At 30.5% G+C, this 14,054-nt stretch overlaps 1 protein-coding gene across 1 annotated transcript; it reads left to right on the forward strand.

Annotated features, from left to right (window-relative positions):
* The first annotated feature begins 4,948 nt into the window (after positions 1 to 4,948).
* Positions 4,949 to 12,616, forward strand: LOC114399769 (glutathione synthetase, chloroplastic-like). Its single transcript, XM_028361986.1, has 12 exons — positions 4,949 to 5,280; positions 5,643 to 5,812; positions 5,956 to 6,031; positions 6,557 to 6,687; positions 8,504 to 8,626; positions 8,707 to 8,787; positions 9,030 to 9,110; positions 9,217 to 9,286; positions 10,562 to 10,683; positions 11,610 to 11,749; positions 11,849 to 12,041; positions 12,128 to 12,616. Exons 1-12 carry the CDS (start codon positions 4,954 to 4,956, stop codon positions 12,249 to 12,251), a joined length of 1,638 nt encoding a protein of 545 aa, XP_028217787.1. The 5' UTR covers positions 4,949 to 4,953; the 3' UTR covers positions 12,252 to 12,616.
* The last annotated feature ends 1,438 nt before the right edge of the window (positions 12,617 to 14,054 follow it).

The raw sequence follows: 14,054 nt of genomic DNA on the forward strand, positions 1-14,054 counted from the left end.
TGCTCTCTTCAATGATCTCTGTCTGTGCCCCTCCCCCTTGCTTCTTCCATCCCCACGTTGCACTTTTCTGCCTCTTTTCGGTAATATGAAAAGGAATTATTGTTTGAGATACTTATTTGGTTACATGTGTCACTCACATGTTTCAATGTAAAATGTGGTTGAGATTAATTTAGGCATATATTCACATTCAATAGATGTATTTATAAACAAACCGTACACTAAGTCATTGAATCAGTAATCTCATGGTACAGATGATTCGAGTTTGTTGTGTGATGTTACATGAATTTTGTGAAAAGGATGGGTGAAGCAAAAAGAGCAATAAATAAGCCCAGGTCTACAACAAAATCAAACATGACTTTCCTTATGGAAATTCCGAAGTTTCTTAACTCTTAGCCATTAAATCCTTTTTGACTATCATTGGTATAGGTACAATTCGGTTTAGTCTAAGATTTCGGTTTAAATCTCGTGATAGTAAAAATGTGGTTAGAAGGAGAGACTTGATCAATCAGGTTTTTTAGTAAAAAATACTCATTAGTAAAGTTAATAGATATTTCACACTAATAAATAAATAAATAAAATCTTTTTGTTTCTACATGCAGAGGAATGTTTGCTTTCAAGTTTTTGATGAGTTCATATGTCAAAATATGAGCGTCAGCAAAAAAAAAAAAAAATTAAATTGGCTGATACGTTTCAACAATCAGAGATGTAAGAGAAATAAACTTATCAGCACTATATATCTCTGGGTACAAAAAAGAAGTTTTAATTTTGGAGTGATAATGATTCCTTTAATTTTCTATTTTTTTTGGAAATTTTAAGCTGCTTGTTATAAATTTTAACTCATTTGAATTTTGATCTTCAAATAACTGAATTTTAGAATATTAGAACAGATGTTATATGTTTCATTTTTTAAATTTTGGTTAACATTCTTTTCTTCTTTTTACTACCAAATCAATCTTATAATAAATCACTTGTTAGTTTATCCGTTGTCATTACAAAACACTTTTTTTTTTTATATCTTTTTTGCATAAAAGATATATCATCCATGAATATATGATTTGTGAGGAAGAGTGAGTACATGATCTCGATGTGCAGCTTTGCCATGTGAGTCTGACTTCATCAAAATATCATTATGAATGTAGAAAAACACACACACACACACACTTTATTTTAATTAAATTCTTTACACAATAAGCCAAGTGCCAACCACTTTGATTAATTTTTAACGTAAAAAATTTATATTATCAATAAATTAAAAATTTCCATGAATATGATTTTTGAAGCAATCATTATAGAAATTAAATGATTTGTAGTTATTTAATAATAATGTAAAAAAAATACATTATATATGTATTTTCATTAAATTCTTTTAAAAAAAATTAATTTTGATACATTGTGAATGTAAAACTTTTTAGTTGTTAAATGATTCCCTAAATGACTTTTAAACTTTAAAGTGTCATAAAAGTTAACATTTTTTTTAATTACATAGCAATTCATTGAATGATAGTATAAAAAAAACTTAAAATTAATTGTCAGTATACATATTCTAATTAAATTCTTTACATAAAATTTTGCTTTTAATACACTTCAAGATTCTTATATTCTTCTTACCCTAAACAAAACTTACATTTTTAACCAATTAAAAACTTTATACTTTTAGTGTAATAATCTTAAGCTGTATTCAACAATAAAAAATTATTAACATGAATCATTTTTTATTAGAAATGAAGAAAAGAAATGGAATTCGGCATCGATCCACAACAAATTAACAAAATGGTTTCTAGTGAAGTTGTGATGTGGCACTAAATAAAATAACTTTGCTTTTAATTTTGAAGAAATCCTTTAGAATATGAGGCTGGCTCCACCCCTTGGGGCAACACAGGAACCAGCGTGAACGTGAAGACTGAAGAGAGTGAGAGATGCTAGCCACTAACCTCTGCATCTGCATAAAAGCCATTATTTCCTTAAAAACGAAAAAGAAAAGCAAGTCATGTTAAACGCCGCTTATGTTTTTTTTATTTATTAAAATCCAAGTTATAAAAAATTGTAGCTCGTGCCTAGTTTATTTATTTTTATTGATAAATGTTAATTGTTAGTATGATTATTATTATTTTTTATTAGATCATGCCTTGTATATGAAATATGACTTGTCATCTTTTCCGTATTCCTCGTCTACAACTTGGATTATGAGGATGCTTAGATAATTTTTTTTCAGAAGTACTTCTAGAAAAAAAAAATTCTCCGTAATCGAAATTTTACTTAAACATAAGTTAAAAATAAGTTTTTTAGAAACTAATATGAATTTTTTTTACAAATTAATTTATATGTAAGTTAATTTTAGTTTTTTTTCCTTCTTTTTTTTTCTCTCGTTCTTATAAGTGTCTCTGAGAAGTATATCCAAAGATATCCTAAATTGATAACATTTTTATTCTAGGCCAATTCAGGAATTTCCGAAACAAAATAGAGCTTAAAGGGCCAAATACGAGGTTTACGTAAAACCATTTACGTGTGGACTATAATTTGTAAAGTTTGTATTGTTGGTAGGCCGTGGCCCGCCACAAGGACTTGAACAAATATAAAAAAGGAAGGGAGCATTTGTTACCTAGTCGTTATTGTGCAGATTCTTCATGTCCAGAAGGTGTTTTTTTTTTTTTTTTAATAGCATGGGAAAACCCCAGAAAACAACTAAAACCTGCGCAAAAACACTGCAGAAATTATATTAGCCATAACAACGTTTGAAATGAACGAAGGAACAACGTCAAAAAATTTCATCTGTCTATCAAGAGATAAACCATAATTAACAAGAATATCTGTCACTTTATTTCCTTCCCTCAATACATGAGACAAGAATGGATTTTTTTCGTGAATACTGATTTTTTTTTCAATATACATCACTTTGCAATTTATTTTTAATTTATGCTATTTTGAACTTTGCGCTTTGATTCACGATTTTTTTTTTTCAATGAATACACTCTCTCTTATTTTATTCGGTATACATCATTTTGCAATTTAATTCTTAATCTACACTACTCTATACATGAGCTCCAAATAGGGGTGGGAATAGGCCAAACCAGGTTTTAAAAGGTCTGAGCCTAGCCTACGATTAATTTTTGAGGCCTGAGCCTGACCTATAGCCTATGAAAGACTTTTATTTTGACTCGGCCTGACCTTTTTAAAAGCCTAACCTGGCCTGGTAGTCTATTTAAAAATCTTCTTCACATTAAATCTTTAATATTCCTAGTTGTTTTTACCAACAAAAAAAAATAACACACCTTCTATAATAGGATATGATTTTTGTTTAGTTAGGAACATAATAGAAAGTTAAAAAAAAAAGAAACCTAATAGAAAAAGGATATGATTTTTGTATATGAACTTAATAGGATATGATAAGATATAATTTTTGTATAGGAGTGTAATAGGATATGATAGGATATGATTTTTGTTTGGTTAGAAACGTAATAAGAAAGTTAAAAAGAAAAGAAAAGAAAACCTGATAGAAAAATAATATGATTTTTGTATAGGAATGTAATAGGATATGATTTTTATTTGTTCTAGAATACATGAACATAATAAAAGAAAAAAAGGAAACCTAATAGGAATAGAAAAAGTAACTGTTAACAAAAATAGGAAAACTAATAAAAAAAATGAGAAATATAAAGGAACACCTGACTCACAGTTTGTAATTAAAATTTTACTTAATTATAGGGATGGAATCTGCTAGTTCTTTAAAAAATAATATTAATTGTATCCAAAAAATAATATAACTATATATATAAATATATATATAGGCCGGCTTATCAGGCTTATAAGGCTTTTTAATAAGCCTAAACTTGGTCTATTTAATTTAATAGACTTTTAAAAAAGTCTGACCCTAGCCTTTTAATTAAATAGGCCAGGCCAGACCAGACTTTATGTAGGCCAGGTCGTAGGCCCCTATAGGTCGGCTTAGCCTATTCCCACCCTTAGCTGCAAACTCAAATGAACGAAGATACATTCTCTCTCTTCTTTTTATTTTTTTTTAATTTAAAATATTATAAAATATAAATATTATATTATATAATTTTTTAATTGGTTTTAAAATTATTCATTTGTTAAATTAAATTTTATAATTTTATTTTTTATTTTTTTTAAAGAAAATGATATTATTAAATATAATTATTTTTGTTTTATTATTTAATTTACTTAACATACTTTTTAGGTGAATATTTTTATTTAAAATCTAAATTTTCTAATATAATTATATTACTAAATATAATTAGTTTGTTTATGTCATTAGATTTAATTAAAAATGATAAGACTTTTTATTTGATCTTTTTGCCCAAGTTCATTTATAAAGTTGTGTGAATCAAAATATAAAGTCTAAAGTAGTGTAGTGTAGATTGATAGAATTAAATTACAAGGTGGTATATAAAGGTGATATATAATGGGAAAGAATATGAGAGAGAGTCTATTTAAGGAAAAAAAAACCTATTTATTTATAAACATAAAAAGTGTGAGTTATTTGGTATAATTAAAATAAATGAGAAATTTGTATCTTTTTACAAAATATTTTATACTAATGATCCTTCACAAAGTTATTGTAATAATTATTATAAAAATTAAAAATCACTATATATAATATTTATAATTAAAAAGAACTAATTTATAATTAAATGATAATATAAATTTTTTTACACTTAGTAACTATTTATTTATTGTTTCCATAAAATGAAAATGAACATTAATACAGTAGTCATATATATAGTATATCACATCTTGTGCCAGCTAGAAATGGTCAAAATTGACATTTGGTGACATTTTCCCCAATTCAAAATAGTGTGAAATATATATCCTAAAACAACCAATTTGTTAAGAATCAATTATTTATAATTTTTCTATTTGTATTCTTATTTATTTTCCTTTAAAACTAAACAGTAAAAAATCTATTTAATTTCCAGCTTATTTTTTTTTTTTTTCATGTATCCAATAGAATTATTTTCTGTTAGCAAACACACAGTGAAAGAGGCCAAAATGGGCGCTGTGATTCACTGCATTGCATGTTGGGAGCCTTACAAATCCCCCTTCACCTTCTTCCCTTCTTTCTCTACTCATCGCTCTCATTCTTCTCCTCTTCCCCCCAAACTCGCCATGGCTCCAAGCGAACCTCTCTCCCTCACCCCCGTCCAAGACTCTCCCTTATTCGATTACCCTCGTCTCGATCAACAACTCATCCACACCATCGCTTACGACGCCCTCGTTTGGAGCTCTCTCCACGGTCTCCTTGTCGGTGACAAATCCGTTCAGGTCACTCACTCTCCCACCTTTCTTCTCTCATTTATTCACTGCATTGCGTTCCGTTTCTTTCTTCTCTTTTTTTCTCACTTATCAGTTATCACCAAGGTTTTAAATATCGGTCACGACGGCTTGCGTTTTGTGGTGTTTGTTGATATCGCGGGCAAATATGGCCAATGTGGTCCCAATTGTGGTCGGACGGACAGTTAAAAAGAACCTTGATATTGCGGCTAGAATCACGGTCGCGTGGACGGTTTTTTAAAACCTTGGTTACCACACCCTAAATTGGTGGCGAATGGTGATTGATTTGCAATGGTGATGAGAATTTGATGCTGATGATGGATGAATATTTATGTATGTGTTTCGGATTGCAGAGATCAGGAAGCGTTCCTGGAGTTGGATTGGTGCATGCGCCGCTTGCCTTGTTACCCACGCCATTTCCGGAAAAGCAGTGGAGAGAAGCGAATGAGTTGGCCCCTATATTCAATGAACTCGTTGATCGGGTCAGTTTGGATGCAACGTTTCTTCAGGAATCACTTTCAAGGTTAATTACCTACTTGCGAATTCTTCCCTATTGTTTCTTGTTATAATGTGCATGCATGCAGGTGGTCCTACTTGAGTTTTGGTACCACAGTTTAAGTAGGTTAGGTGCATTAAGATTTTGCCTCTATTTGTTTCTCAATGCAGAACTAAGAAAGCGGATGAGTTCACCTCTAGACTTTTGGACATTCATTCCAAGATGCTACAGATTAACAAAAAAGAGGTGAGTGAAGTGTGTATTATTAGTAGAACATTTGTAAGGTAGCACCAAGAGGATTAGTGTTTTTTTTTTTTTTTTTTAAATATTATTTCAAAAGAACTCATTCTATGCTCGTATTCTCATTGCGATAGATAGAGTGAGATTCTTTTGGAAATTAGAACATGACTGACTGCATGTTTGTTTGTAGCAAAATGTTATATAACTTATGTGTGATATCAAGTTTATTTATGTGATTACTTATGACTTATTGGTATAATCAACTTATTGATATATCTTTTAACTTCTCCAAAAACTGAAATGCATAAGCAGATTTTAACTAGTGGAATTTTTTTGATTCCTTTTGCTTTTTATTTCTTCTATGAGTAGTTAGGAAAAAGTTTATCCAAACTTTGTTCATAATTATCTTAGCTCTAGCAAAAGATTGAGGGTTGTAGGATGCAGATATGAAGTTTTCTTCTTTACTTTTCTTGATGATGTGAATCAAAGAGATTTACTGATATTATTTTTGTTCCACCAAAATTTCAATAGGAAATACGATTGGGGTTACATCGTTCAGATTATATGCTTGATGAAAAGACTAAATCACTTTTGCAAATAGAACTGAACACTATTTCCTCTTCTTTTGCCGGTCTTAGTAATCTTGTGACTGAACTTCATAGGTAAGTGTTGCTGTAAATTACACGTACTATACTATCATCTAATGTTTTGAGAGGTCTTTGTTTCATTGCAGCAATGGGTTTGTTTAAGTTAAATACCTGAACTCTCATTTTTGATACAGATGTTTATATCTTTTGTGGTACATTTGATGTTTTTAAGTGGTTTGAAATCATAATTTATTTGGGGTTCTTAAAATATATGCTTAGATATTATTTTATATTTGTCCACGTTGAAAATTCAGAATAGTCAATCTTGAACAGCTCGATAGCAAAGCTATAGCTCCATATAGTGCCATGGCATCGTGGCAGGTGGCCGCTACTGGAGTTCAGTCATGTCACGTTTTTGGGTCTTGACATGGTCACTACGGTGAACAGGGGTACAAACCCATATTTTCCCTTCAATAACGACTTTCTTTGTGCGTTTTCTTTTTTCAGAAAGCATGAAGGGTTTGAATCCCTTCTTTCTCAATCATTAATGCAAAATCCCCAACCTTTGTTTTGAGCTCTTAACGTCAGACCCACTGTTCATTGACGTCGTATGCTAACCTGTTCATCCATGCAACTCGTTATTGACTCTGTTTACTGTACACCCACATGTCTTTGTTCCTTTTGTTTTTAACTTAATTCTAACTTTGTTCTCCTTAGTTTAAATTAAAAGTAATTTTACTAACATCTCATTAGTTATTGATTTGATTAGAACGGTTTCAATCAATCTCTTTAAACAAGGACTTAAATTTAATATCGTGGATGGAAAAACATTGGAAGAAGAGATTTCTCTATTGTGATCAACCAAGTTTTCTGGTGAAGATTAATCGTAAATTCTGATGGATGTTTTGTAATGATAAAAAAAAAATTACAAGCAAATTTAGTCAAGTTTTTTCACATTTCATTTTCTTGATTTTTAGAAATTAAGCAAATTGAGCCCTTTAATGATTTTCTTCCACATTAAATCCTCAAATTCTTACTTTTTACTCAAATGTTTTGGGTTAATATAAATTTAAGATATAAATAATTTTAAAGGATGAAGGATTTTGTACCATGTGAAATCAGGGTTTGAATAAGAAAAAAATAAGAATTTTTATTTTGGGATAAATTTGATATTTTGGTTGGTGAGTTTTGAGCAAAAGAAAGTTTAAAACAGTTTAAGTTATTCAATTTGCAAAATGATTTAAGTAGGATGTGATATTTGAACATTTTAAGTAGAAGAAAATCAATGGAATATCAAAATTGCTTAATTTTTAAATTAGAGAGACTTGATTGTGTAAAAAAAAACTAAAATTGCACATATCCAAACTAAAGGGACTTAAAAGTGTAATCAAGCCTTTATCTTTTGTGTGTTGTAGCTAGTGTGTTCTTCACACTTCAAGGCTCCTCACATTCCACTAATTTTTCGGTGGCGAACTCTTTTTTTTTTTTCTTTCCATTTATTCCGTCGCCTCTTTCTATTTTCTCTTTTGGTCTTCATACCCACGTTTTCATTGCTCTCATTGTTAATAACTCCATGGGCCTGATATTGATGGCGATTGTGTCTTAGGATGAGACTTTTAATTATTAATTATTAATGCCTTTAATTTTGGCTAATTTTTTCATTTTTAACTACTTATTATGATGAATAGTATAAGCTAATTTATCTTGTACCTATGAACTTTTATATAACAGCTAACTTCTCTGCAATAGCAGTTTTGGGGTTGTTCACTTTGTGTTGCTATATTGAATTATAACTATGGTTGAAATTATTTATATGAACTATGGTGGAAATATATTTTCGTTTTAAGGATTTTTTTAAGAAATATCTTTATATTAGTTGGTCATTTTCTAGATACATACTTTCTCGCCATGGAAAATTGCTTGGACTAGATTCCAAAAGGATTCCTGCCAACAATGCTGTCAATCAGTATGCAGAGGCCTTGGCTAAAGCTTGGAGTGAGTATAATAACCCCAGGTCAGTTCAGACAAAAAAAATTCTTGGACTTTTACTGCTGCTTTTGGTTCCCTGATATATTTTCTAATGTATCCATTCAGGGCCGTGATTATGATTGTAGTTCAGGCTGAAGAACGAAACATGTACGACCAGCATTTTGTTTCTGATGTTCTAAGAGAGAAATATCCTTTTCTCAATAGTTATATAATTTTCAATACAAATAGAAAAACGTTTATTTTATTCCCATATAGCAGAGCAGACACTTTTATTTGTATAATTTCATTAATTTGTGCTATTAAATGTGATATCAAAGGATATCAAGGGATGCTTTTATCAGTTTTATGTAAAGAAAACTGCTAGAAATTTTTATACTCGCCAGTCGCTACATATTTTTTGGTTTTTGTTGTCCTTAGCTTTATAACACGTATAATATTACAACTATACGAAAGACGTTGGCAGAAGTTGATCATGAAGGAGAAATTCTACCAGATGGAACACTTTTTGTGTACGTAACCTTTAGCCATAAAAACAAGTGACTTTCAGCTATTGTTTGTGGCTTAGTTATCTTATGGTTCTGATTGTAGAGAAATATAATTTCTTGGCACTTACAGGGATGGACAAGCAATTTCAGTCATTTATTTCCGGGCTGGCTATACACCAATTGACTATCCTTCAGAATCAGTGAGTGACATCAGTCTTTTTGCTGCTCATAAGCATGTTTTTCCATTGTAGAAACATCTGTTTTGTTTTCTATGTACGTAAACTTCTTTTCTTAAGAAGTAGGAAGGTGTTAGGCCACTGAATCTGGTATGACCTTTTGGCAACAAGAGTGTCTCTAACTCACCAGTGTTAAGTAATTGTACTTTATTGTCAATTAATATTCAATTACTCTATCTTCTAACAAATTTTTTTAAGATTTTCATGATACAAAGAGTTTAAACCACCTATCAAGTGAAGTAAAGCTGACCAGAAAAGCTAACACTCTTTCTAACTTTAGCACCTATTTATATATTTCTCTATGCTATAGAGCTTAGTTAGTTAACAAAGTCGTATGAGAAATACCTTCTCAAAGGTTGCCAGTTTCTTGTGGATCGTCTAACTTTGGGACATCTAAACAATTTGGGAAGTTTTGCTTGAGAAAGCATGCTTCTGACTTTTTTAGTCTTTTAGCAATCATTTTGTTCATCCTTTCATCAACTCCAGTCATTTGAGGGGTCTTAGGAGGCCACCTTCTCATGTCTTATCCCATGAGTTTTGTAGTATACATCAAATTGGCCTATGTCATGATTCTTGCTCCTTCCTCTATTTTCAACAGAGTTGGCTTTGAACTGGTTGTAAAAGCCTTTTTGTCTTCTTTTTAACTCTTAATTCTAAAAACTAAGAATCCATGCTGAGCTTTCCTTTTGGAGCAAAATTCTTGAGTGACAACTAGAACTCTCAAGCAAAGAATTGAGGAAAAATTCCACTACAACAATAATGGGAATACAAAAATACAATAATAATGTATCTTGAATTTTTGAATAAAACTCTCACAAATTGGTTCACCATTTTTTTAGAAACTATATCTAAGTCTTTATATTTTTCTCACTATTTTTCTCTCTTGATGTGAGGATGTGCCTCTCACTTCTTGCAAACTCCATTGTGATTTTCTTCCTCTATTTATGAAGGGATTTGCACTTGGTACAATTTGCTACAAATAATGCACCGAATGGTACAGTTGGGGGTTGAACAATTTCAACCTTTTACTGCATTATTTCCCTTTTCAAATTGGCTGAATCCCAAAAAAATTACGTAATCTAATTTTCTTTTCTTCTTCTCTACCTCCTTTCTATTCCATGGATTATCTTCTACCATAATATTGTTTCCTGCTACGACTGCATTATCCTGCAATATTAGTGACCCTTCCAGTTTGTCTACGAGTTCTTATGGTTTAGGTATATGTTGCTCAATATGCAGGAATGGAGTGCTAGGATACTGATGGAACAATCTTCTGCTGTCAAATGTCCTTCAATATCCTATCATTTGGTTGGCACCAAAAAGATTCAACAGGAACTTGCAAAGCCTGGTGTTCTTGAGAGGTATCTTTTAATTAATATTCTTTATATCTTCCAAGCATATTTCATCCTTTTATGCATCGAAAGCAGTTGATCAATTCACAGATACTATGTTTTAAAAGAAAACCGGATAATGAACAATTGTGAGTGAGTTATCATGTAAAGTGAGATTATCCTTCATGATCTGCTTTCCAATCCATGACTTGCTCAGTTGGTTGGTCATGATATGATTGTATCTAGGAATGTTAGGTTTTTGTTTTAAATGGTCAGTAGGTCTCTCTTCGTAAATTGAAGAAGTTTATCTGATCCAGTGGTGTCGTTCAGAATGTGGCTGCAGCCATTGTTGGCCAATGGTGGCAAGAATGCATGGTTAATAATTGGGATCTTTGGATGTTTGTAAGTTTGCAATCATAATGAATCTGTTGAGGGAAAAGTTGAAGGTGGATTGCAATGAGGGAGCTTGCTACCAAAAGCTCATGTTGTCTACAGAGCAGATCCTAATTCGAGAAGGTTTTGACGAAATAATAGACTACTTGGAAGAAATCGTCATGGATTCAGTGCACAAATTTTTTTTCATAGAGGGGCTGCAGGAAGGATTAGATGTTGATCTGAGAGATTGATGGTAACAGAGGAAATGAGGAAATTAGAATGGGGAGGTTTGAATTGATGGGCTTTCCTTGCTTATTCTTATTTTTGCTTTCATGTTTCATTGCTTTTATGGAGGATTTCTTATCCACTATTCTTGGACTTCTGTTTTTTCTTGTAATGATATTTCTTCAGTTCTTCTTTTGTCCCAAAAAGAAGGAAATAAATGATGGATTTCCACAGACCTACACTGCTACCCAAAAAGTTTATTTTATGCCCTAAACACTATCTGATTGTTGCAGCTTGGCTTCGAAAACAAGCAGTTCTAAGTTCAAACTAAATCCTTGTGTCAAAACTGTAAGCAGGTTCATTGAAAACAAAGAAGAAATTGCCAAACTGCGTAAATGCTTTACTGGGTTGTGGAGTTTGGATGACTCAAATATTGTTAGAAAAGCAATTGAAAGGCCCGAGTTATTTGTGATGAAGCCCCAAAGAGAAGGAGGAGGTCTTGTACACCCAAACTTTGATTCACTGCCTTACCTTTTTTAACAAACAAAAGAGAGAGGGGAAGAAACTTATCTAACGAACTATAATTACTTTTCAGGAAACAATATTTATGGTGACGATGTGAGAAAAGCCCTCCTAAAATTGCAGAAAGAAGGTTCTCTAGAAGATGCAGCTTATATCCTTATGCAGAGGATATTTCCATCTAACTCTGCAGCAATTTTGATGCGTAATGGCTGTTGGCATAAGGATCGTGCCATTTCAGAACTGGGGGTATTCAGTACTTATTTAAGGTACAGATTCATTGCTTAGCGATGTCTGTAACTGTTATGAGTTTAAATTTGCCTAATACTTGATATCCTCGGACTGGAATTTGCAGGAATAAGGATAAGGTTATCATGAATAAACAAAGTGGGTATTTGATGCGTACAAAAATATCATCATCTGATGAAGGTGGGGTTGCAGCTGGTTTTGCAGTGTTAGATAGTGTATACCTGACTTGACAGAGCCAACAAAACTGTGGGTTATCAGGGTAGTCCAAAACAAAAACATTACGTCGGTAATGGTTTACATAATGATATCATAATGTTTTGTTTTCTCATCACTACTACAAAAATTCTATTTTACAACCATGACGGGTGTCAAGAACAGTCTTAAAATAGAACATAATTGCAATTTTGTATCTTGCTTTTACTTATCTGCCTCCGCAAAAAATGAAAAAAGAGGAGAGACTGTAAAGTTCCTTTTTTCTTTTTCCATGGGACCATGGGATGTATAATAATTATAGAACCTGTGGATGCTTCGTTAACTATACCCGACGAGTTGTTATATTCTTTCTATCCAATAAAAATTTGGCAAGCTGTTCAAACCTGTTCGTTCTTATTGCAAAACTGTTTGTAAGATGGTATAGCTTCGGTTTGAGTTGGTGGTTTAATTTTGAGAAGAGATGTAAGGAAATAGTTTGAGTAGGGAATTTTCCATGATGGAAGGTCGTAAATCTTACACAACCGGTTCCTAGGAACATTAAACATGACCAAATGCATTTTTATCTAAGAAATGCTAATAAGTATATATGTAAAAAAAAAAAAAATGATAATCAACAAGTCAAGTAGCTACATTTTTTTTTTTTACTTTCTTTAACATACTTTTTTTTCTTCTGTTGTGCGGGAAATCTTGTGTTGATCTTATTTGATAATTGACCTGAGTCCGCTCTCTAATTATAAGTGGGACCAGTATGAAATTCATTTGATGACAAAGAAAATGTGAGTGCGGCTAATCTTGATTTTATAATTGGTTTAATATATTAGTAAGTCCTTAAATATTTTTGAGAATTTTTAATTATCTCTTTAAACTAAAATAAAAATTCTGATGGAGTCTTTAATCTTGTTAAATTTTTGTTATCAATTCCTGAAGCTAGTTTACGTCGGAAAAAATAAAACATGTTTTACTATAGCTCTAAAGACTTAATTGCAGTATAAAAAAAACTCTAAAGACTTAATTATAATAGTCGATCGATAATAATTAAGGACTCGATTATAATTTTTTTTCAGTTTAAAAACTTAATTAAACTTTCGAATAGTTTAGAATCCTACTGATAATGTATTAAACCTATATAATTTATTTATGAAATAATTTAATTTACTATATAATTTTAAATGTGTTGAGTATAAAATTAAAAGACTGCACATAATTTAATTTACTATATAGAAAATGACTTATTCATGAGTTATTTTAAAATTTAAATTATTTTAATATTATATTTATTATATATAATATTATTTATTTAATAATGTTTTCAAAAACAAATAAAAGTAAGAGGAAAAGTAATTACCAATCTAATCTAAATTGTTTTATATTGAATTGGATTGAATTAAATTAAAATTTTGAACTAAATTAATTAGATGATATATTAAAAATAAAGGAAGGGAGCATCTTTTTATTTTTTAAAAAATAATAGTCATACTAATATTAAAAGTTGACAAAAAAAAGAATTTATCTACTATATTATATAAAAGAAGATTTTATATAAATGGAAGATGTCATGTGTCACCCCAAATTTATTCTCCATGTAATTAATTCAATTCTAATTACTTAATTCAAAAAAATTCAAATTAATAAATAGTAAATGCAGATTTACTAATTGGTTTAATAATTCGATTAATTCAGATTAAATTGATTTAATATTTCCATTAAATCTTAAATATCAATTTTTTTACTATAATAATAAATAAAAATTAATTAAAAGATAATTTATAATTGACTGACACTTAAAAAATAGAAAATGATTAATAGAAAATTACAATAAA

This window comes from Glycine soja, chromosome 19 (genome assembly GCF_004193775.1).
Source record: "Glycine soja cultivar W05 chromosome 19, ASM419377v2, whole genome shotgun sequence".
Lineage (NCBI taxonomy): Eukaryota > Viridiplantae > Streptophyta > Magnoliopsida > Fabales > Fabaceae > Glycine > Glycine soja.